Raw genomic sequence first — 18,868 nt, 5'->3', positions numbered from 1 at the left:
TATTTCAATCTGTGTTCCATCATCTTTCATTCTTTCATCCATCCATCCATCCATCCAAACTTTTTTTTCTCCCGTTGATGTATGGTTCAAGGAAAATCCTGTTTGTTAAATAGTCTACTGTGTTGAGGCAATAAAAACTTTGTAATGTAACAGTTTATTTTGATGGTCCCTTTTGAACAGTCTGTTGACACTTAAGTAATGTTGCACCTACATGTCATAACTCTCAACAGCATATTGGTTAACTGTTTGCTAAATATCTGCTAACTCTGTTATTGTGAAAGTCTCCCAGCAGACATTCAACCTACTTTAAATAACTTTGCAAGTACAACTTATTCAAACCCTAACCTTACCAATCTACTATAGGCTACTCAACTAACACTCTGAGAGTTAGCAGATATGATGCAAAAGTACTTCTAGTCAACACACAGTAAGCCTGAATAAGTTTGGATTACCTGCTACCTGTACCTTTTGATAACAGTTCAATTAAAGTGCTCATTTAGCTCAACTCAAATATTTGCAGTTAATATGACTTTGATTTAACTTTTGATAATATGACAGTTTTCTGTTAAGGCAACTCAATTATTTTCAGTTATTATAACAAAGTTTTTAGTTTTCACAGAACTTTTAAAATAAGTACACAACCACACCATTTTATGTTAACAAAACTCAATTTTGATTGGTTTGTGTTGTTATTGTTTTAAGTACACGTTAGTCAAACTAGTACATTGTGTCCAGTTAGTAAACTGGCATGTAATGTAGTTGCCAAAAAGACTCTGTAACACTACAAAATCTTAATTACATGCCAATTAAGTCCAATGAACTCTCATTATTATTTGAGTGACAGCAACTCATTTCATTTAATTCATTTCACTGTTCGGTTTTACAGTTTAGATAAAAAATGAATTGTATATACTGAAGAGCTTACTGAACAAAGCTTTTTTTTTTTCTTTTTTTTTTTTTACAGTCCAGTCAGGACATAAGTTCACAAATAACCTGTTCACATATTTAATGCAAATAGACAAATGGCAAACACAAACTGGACTAATTGCAAAATTCAAAAAGCTTGTTTTAATCATTGAAGCTGTTCAATGTTCCACTGGTTGAACCTATGAAATGTGTAATAATCTATATTACACATATATATAATATTTACCTGTTCATTGTGGATTTTTAAAATTTCAGCCAGAGAATTTGATTTCTTCCCAGTTTTTGATGCCTTTTGTTTGAATAAGGTCATCATTTGAGAAAGATGGCGGTCAAGCCTATAAATATAGTTAAAAGAATTTGAAGCATCGAAAATACATTTTGAGAATCTAAACTGGAACTTATAGGCATCCTCTATCAAATTCTGAATGTCACACAACCAGAGACTCTTACTAACCATTTTTTTTATCATTCACCATCCTGGACCACTAAATGACGTAAAGATTATGCAGTCAGTCACCAGACGGCTGTAACCCTATCCAGAGGAAAGAACACTGTGAGGAGAACAGAGCGACTCTTTTGACAGTTATGATCTGTAATATCCTGAGTTTGAACTGATGCTCTGCCACATGTTCACCATTTCCTGTTATCTCAAACTCAGACCTGTGGTCATTACGATGACTCCTCAGCCTGTGACAATAGCCTGAAGCAGGGATGGGGATCCTTTGTATTAGTATGATCGGATCAGTATATTCGTGTTTGCGCTGTAGTGTGTTTATACTGGATAAGAAGCCGACTTGTTGGAGTCTGTGAGACATGGGGGATTTCTAGAGCTGGGGGTGCAGTCATTTCCTCCCACAGTTCAGTTCCTCTGCATCGAGGGCTTTTAGCAGGCCTGTCTCCTGGGGTGGACCTGGGAGGGGGAAAGTGAGGGGGTGCCTGAGAATGAGCTGTCAAGAGCAGTCTGCTGAGACAAACTCGCAGCATGAAATGACACAATAGGTATTGACCTATTTTTTATTTTTCAGTCTGTTTAGGATTAGACTTTTTGGCTCAACCTCCCGAGGCAGTGCACAAAGGGACGCAGCAAAAAGACAAGCAGTGGATGGTTGAGTAACATATTGTTTAGTCAGGCCTTCATTTCACCTGTCATCACCACGGACTTGATTAAAGACATCCTGAAGATATGCAGACTTCTCTGACAAGTAAGGTATTAGTCAAGAGACTCATTAAAGGAAATGAATGGTGATGACACTTTTCAAATAGCAATTTGAGTTTTGACACATATATTTCCTTATTAATAAGCCTTAAAATACACAGCATCTGTCTGAACTTGACAAACAGCCATATTGACCTGGGTGTTACTCCATTAACATCTGTGCTATTTCTGGGATATTGCACTTTAGTATAATACTGATATGCGAATTCAACGAGGCTTAAAAGTAGAAAGTACATTAACAGTTTTCAGAAATATGTAGCAGTCGCAGAATGAATTGGCCCACATAAATGTTTCACATTCAGTGATTCGTAATTTAAAAAAAAAAAAAAAATCTTTATTCAGCAACATACGTTATCAAAAACTATTGTTATTCAGAAGCATTCTCTTTCTGCAGAATGAAAGGCTCATTTGTTTAACCTGAACTGGGTCATAGCTGGCCAAAGGCTTCACCTTTGATCTCATCACAGCACACTATTTTCCTCCAAAAGGCTTCAGTCACATGGGTTCGAGTAAATTCTGGCCGTGACGTAACACTGGTCTTTCTGCTTTCTGAGAAGTAGTTCTCGTCTAGTCTGTTGCATAGAAAGTTGAACTATATATATATTTTTTCTCAATTATTGCTAGAGTGTTATGGGAAGTTATCAAAAACAGCTTGATGGGGCTTAAATCCTTCCCTCAGTATAAATCTACGGGACATTTTTACCCATGTTATTATCAGCCAGGCAAAAATTGTGTCCAGCTGGAAAGTAATTCCATACCTTTCTTCGAAACGCCGCAGTTTTGTTTACTTATTTTAAAAGACCTTGTTTTGAAAGCTTTGGCTAATGACTGTAATTCATCTAGAATGTATTCATTTCTCTCTCTTTATTTACCTGCTTTCTTCTCCCATGATTTTAGTAAAGCAGTTTAGTATAATGTAAATATTCTCGTATGTACTGTAGATATGCTGATGTAATTTCAGTCTGTCGTACAGAAGCACGTCACACTCTCAAGAATTCCATTTAAGGTGCATGACCAGAAACGGAAGTCAGACGGCCCATGAAGCCTGGTATTCTTACTCCTTCCAAACAACTGAAACCAGAGGTTGAGGACAGAATAGTCATGGAAATTATACACCACACGTCTGTTGCTCTTATGTATGTTATTGGATCTCCAGAAGGGGGTGGGAGGTTGAAGAAGTCTTGCTCAGCCTAAAAGTGATTAAACACTTACTGTATTTCAGTAAACTCGTATTCTGTTCCTCAAAAATAGAGTAGAATCAAACCATCCTACGGTCACACAAGTGATCTAATTAGTGTTTAATTATCATAGAGATTAATACAGATTATAGGGACATCCAAAATCTACTGGCAAAATCTCTCACTTGGAGAACAAAAATTAATTATTTGGATATAAAAATTAAAGTCCAAACTAAGGCTGCTGTTAGAAGCAGCTGTAAAAACAAAGAATCCAATACAATCATGAGGGAATTACAGAATTATTCTTTCTTTTTTCTTTTTTTTTTTGGCAAACATAATTTCATAGTTTACATGTAAACAGCTGAAACTGACAAACTGAAAGCCACATTGTTATGGCTTTGGAATTTATAACAATTTTATATTTTATGCCATTTTGTCCGAATCTATTTTATGCTACATATTTTTGGTGTGGTACTAGAATGTTTGCTGTGTTAGTGTCATTCGTTCGACCAGTCAGAAGCAAGGTTTCACTATTCCACACAACGGCCACAGTCATCACTGGTGAATTTCCTAACATTTTCTTTCTTTTCTTTTTTTTTTTCCGTTGCTTTATCAGACTAATTGTATTACTTAATCTAGTTTCTTCTTTTTAATGTGGTATCAGACAAGCTGTAAACCACCCTATTAAAAGGAACTGTCATTTCCTTCATGTGAACAGTTACAGACATCTGCCACAGTTGCCTCATTCTGGCAACATTGTTCCTTTTATCGATTGCATTGAAAACTGAGTATTTAATAATCCAAATTAAAATGATGAATTAATCACACATGCAAGGTTCCTATTCCAAGGTTTTTATTTTTTTTCTGGTGCAACAATTAAGTAACTAAGGGAAAACACAGAACCACTGAAAGACATTGATCACACAAGTTATTTTCTGCAGTGTCAATGCTGGGAGAAATGTAATTATGAAACTGAAAGCATATTAAACTTGATGATTTCAACTGTCAACTCATGTGAATAAGATGATCATGATGCTTTAATCTTCATTCTTATCTTATGTTTTTCATAAAATCTATGTGTGTGTGTATATATATATATATATATATATATATATATATATATATATATATATATATATATATATATATATATATATATATATATGTAAATGCAAAATTATTATCTAATGTTTGAATCATTTTCAAAAATTGTTCCATTGTTCTATTTTCAAAAATTGTTCCAAGTCCACAGATGTCCTGTCATGTTCGGCCTCAAGTCAAATGTACTGTATAGTCACTTTATGATCTCAAAGTATGGCATTATGTCATGCTTTTATGCTATGCCCTGTCTGTCCAATGTATTGCTAGTGCGTGACAGTCATCTTTAAGTTGCTACAATCTCATACCACATGTCACACTTTAGGAATGACTGGACTTCCACTTTAACTTGAATTAAACAGTCAAAGGAAGCTAATTCCAATATTACTCAAAGGCTGAAATATTTCAGATGTTTACCACTTCTAAATAAAGAACATTTAAACATTTAAATTTAGGTCACTGGATGTAAACCTTTAATACAAACCAATTAGTCCTTCGTCATTTAGAGCTACTGTAGCAGTGAGATTATGTTTGTAGCCCCCTTATAATCAGAACAACAACAACAAAAAAAAAAAATCAACAAAATGAATAATCACAGAGTAAAATAACCAGTAAAAATGCCATATTGGCAGCAACAGAACATTTGACTGGTTATTATACTCCAAGATTTTTCAGAAGACTTTGATTAGGAGGCTACAAAGATAAACTCACTGCTAGCTCTAAATGACGACGGTGTGCCTCGAACGGAAAACATTTTTATTTGCCACATTTGAGAATGTATGGCAGCAGAGACCATTAGACAATAGCAGCCTTTTCTTCTTTTAGGTATAAATCCTGTGCTATTAAGAAGCACATGTTCATAAAGCTCTTTGCTGTAGCCAAAATTGATCTCATCCACCATCTATTTCCATTGAAGGATCATGATGATCTCTTCGTCAATCTTTCCTTCAACAGAACACATGCCCTAAATTAACAGAATTGCAAAACATTTTAAATCTGACTAATTATCCACAAGTATTTCCATCAAATGGCAGCCATTTTTATCTCCTCACCTGATCTTAAAAAGGAAATGTTTTGGAAAAAACATTTTTCACCTAATACCTGTATTGGATTTTGATCGTACAGACAAGATTGTTTTCCTTGCAGTTGGGTGGTCCGACAAGACCTCTTTGTCCAAGTCTTGAAAATCTAAGTGACGAGATTGACACAAAAACAAATATGTAGGGGTTAGCTAAAGTAATTGCCCTTTTTCATATGAACCAACTTTATGAATTTGTTTGCTCATAATGAACTCGAGTCAAAGAGTGACATGAATTGTGCGTGTGTTTTCTTTTTTTTCAGTCTATGGCTTACACAAATCATCATCAGCAGGTATCTTTGCCACAGATTACTTCTTCCCCACAAAATGGCACACGAGTGGAACATCTGACCAAACGAAAAGCTGTTTTAAGAAAAAAACTATGGAAATTTAGAATGGTAAATGATGATTCTTTGCAAAGTGTAGGTAATATAAATACAGAAAAAGAAACTTCACTTAGGCTATTACAACTGATAAAACATTAAATTGCAGATTAATCTCCCATGTCAGAGTTTGGGTGATTGACAGCCAAGTTAAACACAACTAACTTGAATTAATGAATGTCTAATCTTAATTCGCTTGTACAGCACAGTCTAAAGCAGTAACATATAAAATGTTTAATGACAAACTAACATGATGACAGAGCAACTATGGGCAAGCGTCTTTTCGAAGTTTTTAAGTACGTGCTTGTATGCAGAATATCTGCATTCAACCTGTACCCGGATAAACCATATATGGTCATAAGGTGCGCGCTTGCGATGGATGCCTAGCCAGTGACTAATAAGGGGGCGGAGCGCCATTCCTGTCTCATGACGAGTCGTTTCTGAGAGACCTTTTGCACACACTATAAATACTGGACGAGGCTGGAGGATTTAATTAACAAAACTATTCCGAAAGAAAAGTTGGATTAAATCTTTTACGCCGTTATCACAAACGATGGACAGCAAGACTGTAATGTTTTCGGCACTTTTTCTTGTTTGGCTTACGTTCGTAAACGCATTCCCTGGTAAGATTTTAATATTGTTTTTATTTTTTAAACCTTAAACCAATCCAAAGAACTGTTTACTCCTAGTATTGCAGTGTACATTATGGCATGGCACAGTGTAGTATAGCAACGTGAACTTTAGGTGTAACATTAGTTTTGTTGTATCTCAAGGTTGAGTTGCAGTAGAAACCATAGCTGTATGATGTCTTTTTGATTTGACTGATGACCTCTGTCCCATTTAGCATCATTGGAAGTGGGCAAGCTTACCAAAGCAACAAATGTCTCGTGGTCATCTTACAATTTTAAAACAATCCTATCATGGGGACCTAAACCTGTTAACTACACATATACAGTCGAATTCTCAAGGCAAGTACACCCTCTAATTTAAACCGCAGGGCTTCGATTTGGTCTTGCTCTGTATGGTTCATATTGGCATTTATTTTAAAATTCAACTGGTTAATATGATTGAAGTAAATATGTATTGATTGAAACCTTAAGGACCATTCTAACCAACATGAGTTTTTTTTTATTTTTTTTTATGCAGAATTGGTAAGGACCGACAGAGAAACCCTCACTGCATTCAAAGCACTGAGACCGAGTGTGACCTGACTAATGAACTGGACATAAAGGGGGTTTATTCTGCTGATGTCCTCTCTGAGACTCTGCATGGGTCTTCTGACTATGTGGAGCCTCCATTCTCCAGATCAAAGAAGTTCTGTCCTTATAACGACAGTGAGTGTCCAACCCTGCGTTCTCCACTTGTTTACATTAGAAATTCCACCAGTTTTGATTTAAAGCCGTTGCTTTAATATTTATTTGTAAAAATATTTTTCCTGTAGCTTTAATTGGAAGACCTGAGTTTAAGTTGACCGTGAATGAGAACAAGACGATTGTGCTGATCATACACGACCCCATCACTGCTCTGCGCAAAAATGGCAGCTCTCTGAACATCCGGGATATCTTTAAGAAAAATCTCAAGTATACGATTGCATACAACAAGGCTGGAAGCACGGGAAAAGTGGGTATCCGCACGTTTACAAGCTATAGATACTCATCAACATTACATGCCATGCATTTTGTTTATTTTTTTTTTAGTAAAAGCCCTCTGAATCCTACTCATTACATGTTTATCGGTCCGTTTTCAGAAAATGAGACTTGTGGATGAGAGCAAAGCAGAGTTCAATCTAGATGAGGGTCAGAGTTACTGCTTCAGCGTGGCAGCATACATCGCCTCCCGAAAAGGAGACAAGAGGGTTGGAGAGTGGAGCCTCCCCAAATGCTCACCACAGGAGAATAAGACTCCATTTGAGGGTAGGTTTCTCATCTAATAGTTGATGGTTTACTTTCACATTTACTAGGGTGTTCCACCCATTTTAGAGATAGAGGAATGCTTCAAAGGAGTTTCTAAGTATTCAAAATGATTCCACTTTTGCTCTGAGATTTAGCCGTCTAGAATTGGTGTTCTAGAAAACTGTGAGGTTAAGCATGAAGAGGCAGGATCGGGGTCTGTTAGCAGAGTAGAGGAGGGAGGATGACACACACTGACCAGGGGCCGACAGCTGTGCTGGAACGACTGTTCAGTTGTGTGGGAACCTCTCTTTCTGCACCTGGAGTTTTCAGCCATTCAATATTGAATACTAATTCCTATTATATAATCTGTTTATTTAAAATCTAGATGCCATTTCAAAAAAACACTTAAAGATTCACATTGTTTAAAGATTCCATAAATTGAAACTTCTGTGGAACGGTTATTCAGGTTTTTCAAAAGCTTACAAACTCCCAATATTCGTCTGGCTCAATGGCGCTTTATGAATTCATAAAGAATGAATTAACTTTTTTAAATTCTATAGACCTTTTTGCCAAAAGTTTATTAACTTGGCACGTTTCAAGCTAGATGGCATTTTGAAATCGCACACCAACATATTTCTAAACTAAGCTTAACACTTAAATAGAATGCATTACTTTATGAAATGACTTTTGTAAAAAAGTTAAATTCCTCTTTCTTCTCCACAGAGTATGGACTGGCTGTGATTGGAGGAGCTGCGCTCATTATACTGGCATTTGTAATTACTGTAATTGTTCTGATCGTGGTGTGCTGTAAAAGAGTACGAAGACAAACACTGACGGCCAAAGTAACCATTGTCTAGATTCCGGCATAAAGGAATACTACATTTCTGTAGCTTGAGCACTGAACAGGACGTACAGCTAGACTGTAACTGTTTTTGCACTGAGCAGGACTGTGTGTGTGTAGCACATCTCCTGCAGTACAGCACTGGACTGGTTTCTGTGAAACACAAGCACTACATGATATGTTGTACATATCAGAATTCTATTTTTATGGATAAATGGAACTGTTTGTTCATTAATGGCATTAGTTTCTTCATAAATGTGTTAGCTGCTTTTTGTATAAAGTTTTATCTTGTAGAAAATATTTAATGCACAATTATTATTTTTTTTTATAAAGTTGTTCTTCTAGAAAGTTCATTCGCTTGAGCAAATAAATTATACTTGTTACTTTCTATTTGTATCAAAATTAAACTTCAGTATTTATTGCTATCATTGACTTAAGCGTCGTAATGACTTGTGTTAAAGGACTTGCATTATCAAAAACGAGTATGTACACTGATGCAGTAAATCAGGTTCTTCCCCCATTTAAAAAAAAAAAAAAACTGGCAGAGAAGGCATATTCAGATGTAACGTATTCGGAATTAAAAGGAACCGAGAGACACCAAATGGTGAAGAATGTTGCATTCTCTTCCCTGTAGCTCACTCTTGTGGTAAGCTACAGTAAAGATGGGGAAGTGATCTAAACTAAAATGGAAAAAGTTGTGAACGTCAAAACAGAAACTTCCAAAGCTGTAACCTATCCTAACGGAAAAAGTACAATTTAAACATTTCTTCACTTATAAAATAATACCACACAAGATATGTTCAATATATGTGATATAATTCAGTAAAACTAATCAAACCGATCTGTAAGGCAGGCACAATGTATCCAATAGATTCTCAAACATATATTATTCGGCTCTGTTATTTAAATAAATTTCCCATAAAATAAAATCCATACAGACAGCACATTACACTTGACTGATGTAGTTTTCATATTATCAATACTGTACCAGTGGCATGCAACCGTATGTTATTGACAACTCCGTAATGGCACATGCCAAACACCGTTCCAGTTTCAAAACACCAATCCAGTTTCACAAAAAAATCACGACTTCTATATTACAAACGCTTGATTCTTAAAAGGGGTCTCGAACCCAATTTTTATTCCTTACAAAAATCTTTTTAGATGATCTTTTTGCACAGTAACCTCTCCCTGAGAGATATTTATCCACAGTTACAATCCTTTCCCTCAGAAGAAGAAAAGCAGTTATTTCAACAGCGTCTTATAGAGTTACGATTTCATTAGTTTCAGAATGATATTGCTTCAGATCCACATTGAGGTCCAGTGTCACTATTACGATCCAAACTCCACCGTTTCATTCGTGATGGGTTTAAACTCGTAGTTTCCTCTTCCGTCCATGTGCAAGTAATACTGTAGCATAGAGAAACGAGAGTTTAATTTCATAGCACTTAACTTCTATTGAATTCTGCCATCTGTATGATGAAAGCCAAGGGCAGAGTTGTACCTTGTGGTGCTTCCATAGTGATTTCCTGTGGGAGACTGTGAACAGTGTGATGCCAACCTGAAAAGAGGAAACGGATGATTCCAGCTGAGCTCAGGGAGACAGATGTTTCTAAAGCAAACTCCCACAGGAGCAACAAAAGCATTCCTGACTCCTCACTTTTGACAGAAAACAAGCATGGGGGGCTGAGCACCTGTTCTAAGTTCTTCTTAATGTACTGAGCACTTGCCTCCATTCGTTCTTTTCTCACACAAACATTTTTGCGCTCATTGTGCATAAGAAGATCTGACTACCTTTCGACAGTGGCTGTAGATGAAGTCCTCCACATCCACGCTCACAGCACTGGTGCACTCATCCAGAATAGCAAACTGGGGCTTGTGGTAAAACAGACGAGCCATCTGGGCAGTTCAATAAAGAGATATGAAAGAATTGGAACTTCTGATCTTATAAAGGCCACATTGATATCAGTCTCAGCCTAAAGAGAGAATGATTGAAAAATGCAAGGATTATAGCTTACAGCCATCCTCTGCTTCTCTCCTCCACTGAGGACATCCATCCAGTCCTGCACAATGTCCCAGCTGCCCTCTCTCTCAAGGATATGTCCCAGCTGGACGTTGTCCAGATATTCCTTCAGCACCTGACCAGAAGTACACAATATATAATGACCGTAACACTAGAAGCACATTCCCGAAAGGAACGGTTCACCCCAAAATTCTCAATATTGAATCATTTTCAATAAAAAAATTCTATGAAACACAAAAGACAGTGTTTAGCAGAATGTCCAAGTTGTTCTGTTCCAGATAAAGAAAGTAGACCATCATGCTCCAAAAAGGACAAAGGGAGCATGATAAAAAAATAGTAAATATGATTTCTGCGTATGATCGCCATATGATAGGATTCCATACTTGGAATATATCACACATATCATATGGACAAATTTTATGTTGCTTTTTTCCCCTTTTGGAGCTTCAAGCAACATGCACGGCTGGCGCGGAAGACCGTACGCTGCCTGCGTTCAGCTCATATTCTCCAAAATGGTGCTACTGTGATGTGGAGAGACAAATTGTTGAATAAAGTTGTTATTTTTGTTTTATTCGCATGCAAAAAAGTATTCTCGTCGCTTCATAACATTACAGTTGAACCACTGATGGCAGATGGACTATTCTGACGATGCTTACAGTATTTTTCGGACTATAAGTTGCATCAGTCCAAAAATACGTCATGATGAGGAAAAAAATATATATAAGTTGCATTTATTTAGACCCATGAACCAAGAGAAAACATTACCGTCTACAGCCGCGAGAGGGCACTCTATGCTGCTCAGTGTAGACTAAAGGAGCACTGAGCAGCATAGAGCGCCCTCTGGCCGCTGTAGACGGTAATGTTTTCTATTGGTTCATGTCAAATTAATTTTGATAAATAAGTCGCACCTGATTATAAGTCGCAGGACCAGCCAAACTATGAAAAAAGTGCGACTAATAGTCCGGAAAATACGGTAATACTTTTCTGGACTTTGACAGTGTAATTTACTTGGCAGTTAATGGGACAGTCACAAGCCTCCCGGTTTTCATCCAAAATATCTTAAATTGTGTTCCGAATATGAACGAAGCTTTTACGGGTTTGGAATGACGTGGGGGTACGTGATTAATGACAAAATTAATTTCCCTTTAATGATAGGCCTTCCACATGAACCGTCCCTTTATAACATAACACATTTTGCTGTCCACTTGATTCTGAAACTCACCTGGTCCGATGTCCCTTTCTTCTTTTGCTCTTCATGCGTGTCAGGATAAATCACCTGGTCTCTAAGGGAACCCAGTGTCATATAGGGCCTCTGTAGAAAATACAAACAAATAAACCTTTAAAATATTTGTACATTTTCACATTTAACCTGCTGCGATGGAAGACATCGATGTGAACAGCCCCACCTGAGGAACATAGAAGAGTTTCCCTCTCTGTGGTTTTGTGAGTTGTCCTCCACAAAGAGGCCACAGCTGGGGACGCAAAGAGATGATATAAGCAAACAATCACACATAAATAAATAAAAGATGTTGAAAATAAGCTCTAACCTCTCCCAGCACTCTGAAGAGTGAACTCTTTCCACAGCCGTTGGGCCCACAGACCAACACGTTTGTCCCAGATGATACCTTAATATAAGGAGGGAAAGGTGGCAATTACTAAAACCAGATCACTAAACCCTGTTTTACAAGCTAAATAACAAGTTTAGACCAGGAGACGTTTATCTATGGAGCACTAACCTCAAAAGACAAGTCACGGATGAGGATGTCTCCGTTGGGCGTCACTAAAGGTATGTGTTCAAACCTGTGGATGAAAAGACACAGCTCAGTTTGAAACACTGAGGATACAACGGGTGATAGACGTGATGTCTAAGTTTAGAAAAAGAACAAGCAGGCCTTGGGAACTGAGGATTACAAGAATGCATACATGTTAAGTAGCTAACTATGATGGCTTGGTTAATGTTTCTTTAGTGTGTAGTATGTACTGTAACTTACTTGATAATGTTGTCTGCGATGATGATTTTACCTTTCCCAGGGATAAGAGGGATTTTCTCTACTGAATCATCTGTAAGAAAGAAAGAACGAAAGACAGAAAGAAAGACAGAAAGAGATACAATACCATTCAAATTTTTGGGTTTATTCAGATTTTTCTTTAAAAAATTCATACTTTAATTTAGCAAAGACACATTTGATTGATCAAAAGTGATAGTAAAGATATTCATAACATTAAATAAACGCTGCTCTTTTGAACTTTCTATTCATTAGAGAAAAGTGAAAAAATGTATAAACCGCTTCTACAAAATTATTAGGCAGAACAACTGTTTTCAACATTGATAATTTTAAGAAATGTTTTTGAAAAGCAGCATATTGGAATGATTTCTGAAGAATCAAGTGATACTGAAGACTGAAGTAATGATGCTGAAAATTCAGTCTTACCATCACAGAAATAAATTACATAAAAAATATATTCAAACAAAAAAGTTATTTCAAATTGCAATGACATTTCACATTATTACTGTTTGTCTGTATTTCTGATTAAATTGTTGCAGCCTTGGTGAGAATCTTTTAAAAACGTTCAAAAACTTCTAAATGGATCAATTCCTAGAAACATCTCTTATGTCAAAAATGTATGCTTAAAACAAAACGAACACATATCACACAATAGTCCAGACCTTTGACTCTCTGTGTAACCATGGTCCGTTCATATCTGCCTGAATTCAGCTCCCTGAGGACTTGCTGAATTTCTGTGATCCGTGCAGTGAACCTAATAAATGGATTCAGACGTTAGATAAACACACATACATACTTAAGCAAATGAAAGACAGACAGACAGCAGGTGAGCACTGATAAGGGTAGAGATAATGGATGGCAAGAGGAACAAGCAAAGAATGTATGTACCCAAGGCAAAGCACTCACCCCGACAGTCTGTTCATCTCTCTGCCTGCCAGGACGATCCTTCCCAGGGCCTGTGCCAAACTAATCAACATCCGCCCACTCTGGTAGTAGTCCTGCAGCGTAGAACAAACATAGAAGAACTTCTATCTTCTGTGCAAACATTTATCTAAGGATATCCTTATTGATCCAATAAAGCCATTTGACAAAGACATCGATAATAAATAAATCTGAAGAGTTCAAAGGTCAGTAATTAAAAGGGAAATTACTATCCTGATTTATATACAGTAGCATATCACCACTGTACAGTAAATGTGATTTACACAATTTAAATGGCTACAATAAAAATACTAAATAAAATATTTCAGCCTTATTAAACTGTGTTCATTCATACTTCCAGGCGCTCAGAGTATGTGCTGTTCACATGTCGCTGGTTTGTGAGGTCCAGGAACGGCCGGCTAATCACCAGGTAGCCAACCGCCATGGCAATGTCTGGAGAATCAGAAAAAAGTAATTTCCAGAGGAAGAGTCTACATAATATAAAGTAATATATATATATATATATATATATATATATATATATATATATATATATATATATATATATATATAGTAATATATATACACAGTACAGACCAAAGGTTTGGAAACATTACTATTTTTAATGTTTTTGAAAAGTTTCTTCTGCTCATCAAGCTTGCATTTATTTGATCAAAAATACAGAAAAAATTTAATATTGTGAAATATTATTACAACTTAAAATAATAGTTTTTTATTTCAATTTACTTAAAAAAATATATATATATATTCCTATGATGCAAAGCTGAATTTTCAGCGTCATTACTCCAGTCTTCAGTGTCACATGTAACATCCAGTCTATCACATGATCATTTAGAAATCATTCTAATATTCTGATTCATTATGAGTGTTGGAAACAGTTCTGCTGTCTAATATATTTGATCAATAAAAGGTTAAAAAGAACTGCATTTATTTAAAATTAAAAAAAAATATTTCTAATAATATATATTCTAATAATATATTTTCTTTACTATCACTTTTTATCAATTTAACACATCCTTGCTGAATAAAAGTATTGATTTTATTTATTTAAAAAAAAAAAAAAAAAAAAATTACTGACCCCAAATTACTGACCAGTAGTGTATATTGTTATTACAAAATATTTATATTTTAAAAACATAGCTTCTTCTTTTTTTTTTTTACTTTTTATTAATCAAAGTATCCTAAAAAAGTATCACATGTTCAGAAAAAATATTAAGCAGCAGAACTGTTTCCAACTTTGATAATGAATCATCATATTAGAATGATTTCTAAAGGATCATGTGATAATGATCCTAAAAATTCAGCTTTGCATCACAGAAATAAATGATAATTCAAAGTATAATACATTTAAAACAATTATTTTAAATTGTAATAATATATCACAATATTACATTTTTATCTGTATTTCTGATCAAATAAATGCAGGCTTGATGAGCAGAAGAAATTTCTTTCAAAAACATAAAAAACAGTAATGTTTCCAAACTTTTGGTCTGTACTATATATATATATATATATATATATATATCTGTGTGTGTGTATTTATACACACATGCAAACACTGTGTATATATACAAATAAATAAATATAAATATAAACAAATAAATTGCTCACAGCAAGAACCGAAACATGCATTACGTTAATAAGATTTAATGTGATCCATGTTAACTTGAAAAGTTTATTTTGAATTCTGCTGCCATCTACAGTAGTTGTCCATATCTGCTTACATTTGGCTATGATGCTGTCCACGACACCCATTGAGAAACGAAAGTGTATGAAGCGACTCAAGTGGTCCACCTTAAAAACAAAGAAGCCCGATTAAACGCTTCACCAAACATTGTGTTTAGACTAGTTACCATTTCTCCCCCCTTACCAGTTTCTGGAAGGTTCCAATAATAGTTTGTTTTTCTCTCCTGTTTCCATTGTAGAATGCAATCTCCTCACTGAAACAACATACAGAAACCATGCATCCTTCTTAAAACACCTCAGGAGACAGACAGCCATGCAAAGAGATGGAGTCCCATACATACCTGTTAGTGATGAGGCGAGAGTTGACATATCTGTACTCCCCCTCGTACCTCTGCTCCATTACGGTCATCTTGCCAATCGGTCTGCGCAGTCTTGTCAGAAGCAGACCAGAGAACAACAGATAGCTCAGCAAACTAGCGGGACCCTGCAGAGGAGCCGGCAGAGTTTTCAAACTTAACACCGTAGAGACTGAGGCGCTGAATTAGCCAGTGATTGCTTTGAAACAACACTTACAAGAGACCCGATGGCTGTGTTCAGTTTGAAGATGTAGATCAATATGTCTAGTAGAGGCTGCAGGAAAAGGGAAAGTAATCAAGGAGGCTCAAACTGAAGACATCCTTAAATATGGTTCAGAATGACAGGAAATGCTTTGCTTTTTCACTTTTTGGTTGTTCCACATTAAGGGTCCCTCTGTATTACCTTGCTGATGTTGGAATAGAGGTCCACCACACTGTTACAGAACTTCTCCACGTCTTGAGTTATCAGCTGGTCGGGGTTGGCGATACGGTTGTCCAGGTTGCCAATCTGATAGTATGTGAACCCCCTGTTGTAAGATTTAGTGTTGTAGCAGATATCATTAAAACAGTAGCAAGCAAATCTTCAACCAGAACTTAAGAATTGAATTTCCTGTCATTTCAGTGTGACGTCGAATTGGATTGACCAAATCTCACAGGATGTTACACTGGAAACTTAATTGGAATACACTAAATTATAATAATAAATAAAAAAGACAGCATTCTGGAAAATATAACAATAGTTACTTATAGACTTCAGGCGCGTTAGACATTTTACTAAATATAAGTAACTTTGCAACTATATGTCATCTAACTCATTGATTTGCAACTGCATGTCAACTAACTCTCATTAAAGTATTAGTAGGCTTCTGGTGTCATTAGTTTCCAGTTATTTTAGCTGCAAAAAAAACAACAGTATTTTATGCTCCTTCATGTTGCAAAATGGTATCATAATCATATTTATTTAATTCTATTTCTTTTATTGTTGTTATCAAACACTAGATTGCTGCACAAATCATTTAATGCACTTTGTTATTCTCAAAGTTTTTTACTAGCAGCTAATGAATCGGAAGTCTGCCGCAGTCACAGAAAATAGTTTACTTCTGCTGTAAAAATACAGTGGATAAGAGGAGAAAGACATAAACAGAGTTGACTAAAAATAGACAAAAATAGAACAGAAACAATCGGCTAATGAATATAACTTACATCATATAGTCATTGTAAAGATGATTGGTAAGTCTCACTCTGAAACACAGCTTCAGTTCGTTCAGTCCCAGCTTTAACAAGTTATTCACTAGAGATATCTGACATAAAACATAAAAACAGATATGCTTTAAATACATTGTATTTAATGTATTTATATATATGTTAATATATATGACATATGTACAGTTAAAGATATTACATTCCTACAGCTGCAGAAAAACAATGTTTACTAAAATATGTCTGCGCATTATCTTTAAATAACACATAATTACTGTTTATGATATACTTTCTACATTGTGAGATGATATGATCCCTTTATTACTTAATACTGAGAAATAAACATTACATTATCATATAAACAACTTGGGTAAAGCCTTTTCAACCGGCTTACAAAAATAGGACACAGTAACCCTGTGTAAAGTTTAGACAACTCACAAAAGGCATGACTGTGATAAAGTTGACCAAGTATCTTTTGAAAGTGGTTGTCGAACGTCCAATAATCGCACTGCAAAGCACACACACACACACACACACACACACATTAAAGAACAGTCATTTTGTGCTCGTAGTCTACACACAGTACAGGAAAAACAGGACAGACAGCATTTAAGTGATCTGGCACGTTCTGCTGGCAACGACATCCAGAGGAAACCATACCTCTGAGAAATGCACTACAAATATAACAGATAAAGGAAAATAGACCTTTTAGTAATATACATAAACCTTCATAATCATGATAGAATATCAGATATGATGCACGTGCATATTAAAAAACATCCCTGAATGTTAAGGAATTATTTGAGAAGCACACACAGCACATGAGACCGTAGTCTCACAGCACGTGCTCAATGTGACACAAGGATCTAAAATCCTGAATACCTCTCAATCATGGTCCCATTATGTATAATCCAGACGTCACAGTAAGTTCTGGCCATGAGCATGACGGCGATTAGAAGCAAATATCCTGACTGGAGACAGAAAACAACCAATAATACAGCTGTTTATTTATATTTGGGCACAAAATCTTGTACAAAGATTGAAACATACACTGACCTCTTTGCAAAAGGCTTGTGGCAACAGGATTTTCATGATATGCCAAATGCGCCTGAAGAACACCTTGTCCACTGAAGTTTTGTCAGTCTTTCTATCATTCTGATAATGTTAAAAATAATAGCAATTATAATCACACACAGACATATTATATATATATATATATATATAAATATATATATAATACTATATATAGACACACACACACACACACACACACACACATTCATACTTATACTGTGTACAAAATAATAATAATAATGATATGCAAGAAAAAAAAAATAATAATAATAATAATATATATATATATATATATATATATATATATATATATATATATATATATATATATATATATATTACTTGCATAAAATTATTATTATTATTATTATTATTACATATACTGTACTTACATCATTGTCCAGCAGTGGTTTTGATGCTCCTTTCTCTCTACAAATAAACACAGAGATAAGGCATAAGAAAACAACAAGCTTTGAAATCAATGACGCCGAGTTTCAATGTAACTCATTTTCAGAAGCACGTTAACATCTAAATAAATTAATGCGTCAATGATATTTCAATGTCGAAGAGGTTACATCGTACACCGGGTAAATAAATGGCAACAGGCATAAGAAGTAATGATCTTACCCACTGGTTTCCGAAGACAGTCTTTGTTTTAATACGTACACGGCGAACAGCAAGGCACCTGCGATGGAGGAATTGCCGGCTGTCAGATACTTACTAACAGCCGCCATGTTCAAAATGAAACCAATCAGGAAGCGACGGCACGCAAGTAAGGTCCCACGCGGTGGATTTCCTCCTGTTTTCTCAAAGCACGACTGTCAGCGAGGAGCTTCTATAGATCTGCTCATGTCTAAGCTCACACATACACACATGAGCACACCTCAGAAACATCACACAAACGGATGTACAGTTTATACACACGACTTGAAACATTCAGCCGCGAGGTGTCGGCAGAGTCACGTCAT

General features: G+C 35.7%; 2 protein-coding genes across 2 annotated transcripts; one reads left to right on the top strand and one right to left on the bottom strand.

Annotated features, from left to right (window-relative positions):
- The first annotated feature begins 6,341 nt into the window (after positions 1–6,341).
- f3b (coagulation factor IIIb) lies at positions 6,342–9,001 on the top strand. Its single transcript, XM_026283370.1, has 6 exons — positions 6,342–6,503; positions 6,725–6,848; positions 7,027–7,214; positions 7,322–7,500; positions 7,628–7,793; positions 8,496–9,001. The coding sequence occupies exons 1-6, from the start codon at positions 6,434–6,436 to the stop codon at positions 8,627–8,629; spliced, it is 861 nt and encodes a 286-aa protein (XP_026139155.1). The 5' UTR covers positions 6,342–6,433; the 3' UTR covers positions 8,630–9,001.
- Positions 9,002–9,412: 411 nt separating this feature from the next.
- abcd3b (ATP-binding cassette, sub-family D (ALD), member 3b) lies at positions 9,413–18,818 on the bottom strand. The gene is made up of 23 exons (XM_026283357.1): positions 18,528–18,818; positions 18,293–18,329; positions 17,883–17,981; positions 17,709–17,797; positions 17,265–17,334; positions 16,830–16,927; positions 16,030–16,153; positions 15,844–15,900; positions 15,612–15,754; positions 15,455–15,524; positions 15,309–15,378; positions 13,919–14,016; positions 13,549–13,640; positions 13,305–13,396; positions 12,628–12,697; positions 12,373–12,436; positions 12,184–12,261; positions 12,043–12,108; positions 11,859–11,948; positions 10,632–10,751; positions 10,408–10,512; positions 10,118–10,174; positions 9,413–10,023 (listed from the first exon to the last, which is right to left on the bottom strand). The coding sequence occupies exons 1-23, from the start codon at positions 18,632–18,634 to the stop codon at positions 9,946–9,948; spliced, it is 1,974 nt and encodes a 657-aa protein (XP_026139142.1). The 5' UTR covers positions 18,635–18,818; the 3' UTR covers positions 9,413–9,945.
- Between the last annotated feature and the right edge of the window lie 50 nt (positions 18,819–18,868).

The sequence above is a fragment of the Carassius auratus genome, chromosome 2 (genome assembly GCF_003368295.1).
Source record: "Carassius auratus strain Wakin chromosome 2, ASM336829v1, whole genome shotgun sequence".
NCBI lineage: Eukaryota > Metazoa > Chordata > Actinopteri > Cypriniformes > Cyprinidae > Carassius > Carassius auratus.
This window is presented reverse-complemented; position numbering and strand designations above follow the sequence as displayed.

What these genes read in the sequence shown, in the direction of transcription:
- f3b (XM_026283370.1), top strand. Translation starts at nt 6,434, where the DNA reads ATGGACAGCAAGACTGTAATGTTTTCGGCACTTTTTCTTGTTTGGCTT. An exon ending in GTTCGTAAACGCATTCCCTG is followed by an intron (nt 6,504 to 6,724) that starts GTAAGATTTTAA and finishes TGTCCCATTTAG; the next exon opens with CATCATTGGAAGTGGGCAAG. An exon ending in GTTCTGTCCTTATAACGACA is followed by an intron (nt 7,215 to 7,321) that starts GTGAGTGTCCAA and finishes TTTTTCCTGTAG; the next exon opens with CTTTAATTGGAAGACCTGAG.
- abcd3b (XM_026283357.1), bottom strand. Translation starts at nt 18,634, where the DNA reads ATGGCGGCTGTTAGTAAGTATCTGACAGCCGGCAATTCCTCCATCGCA. An exon ending in GGACAGCATCATAGCCAAAT is followed by an intron (nt 14,017 to 15,308) that starts GTAAGCAGATAT and finishes CTGATTCTCCAG; the next exon opens with ACATTGCCATGGCGGTTGGC. An exon ending in TCTTCAGAGTGCTGGGAGAG is followed by an intron (nt 12,109 to 12,183) that starts GTTAGAGCTTAT and finishes TTGCGTCCCCAG; the next exon opens with CTGTGGCCTCTTTGTGGAGG.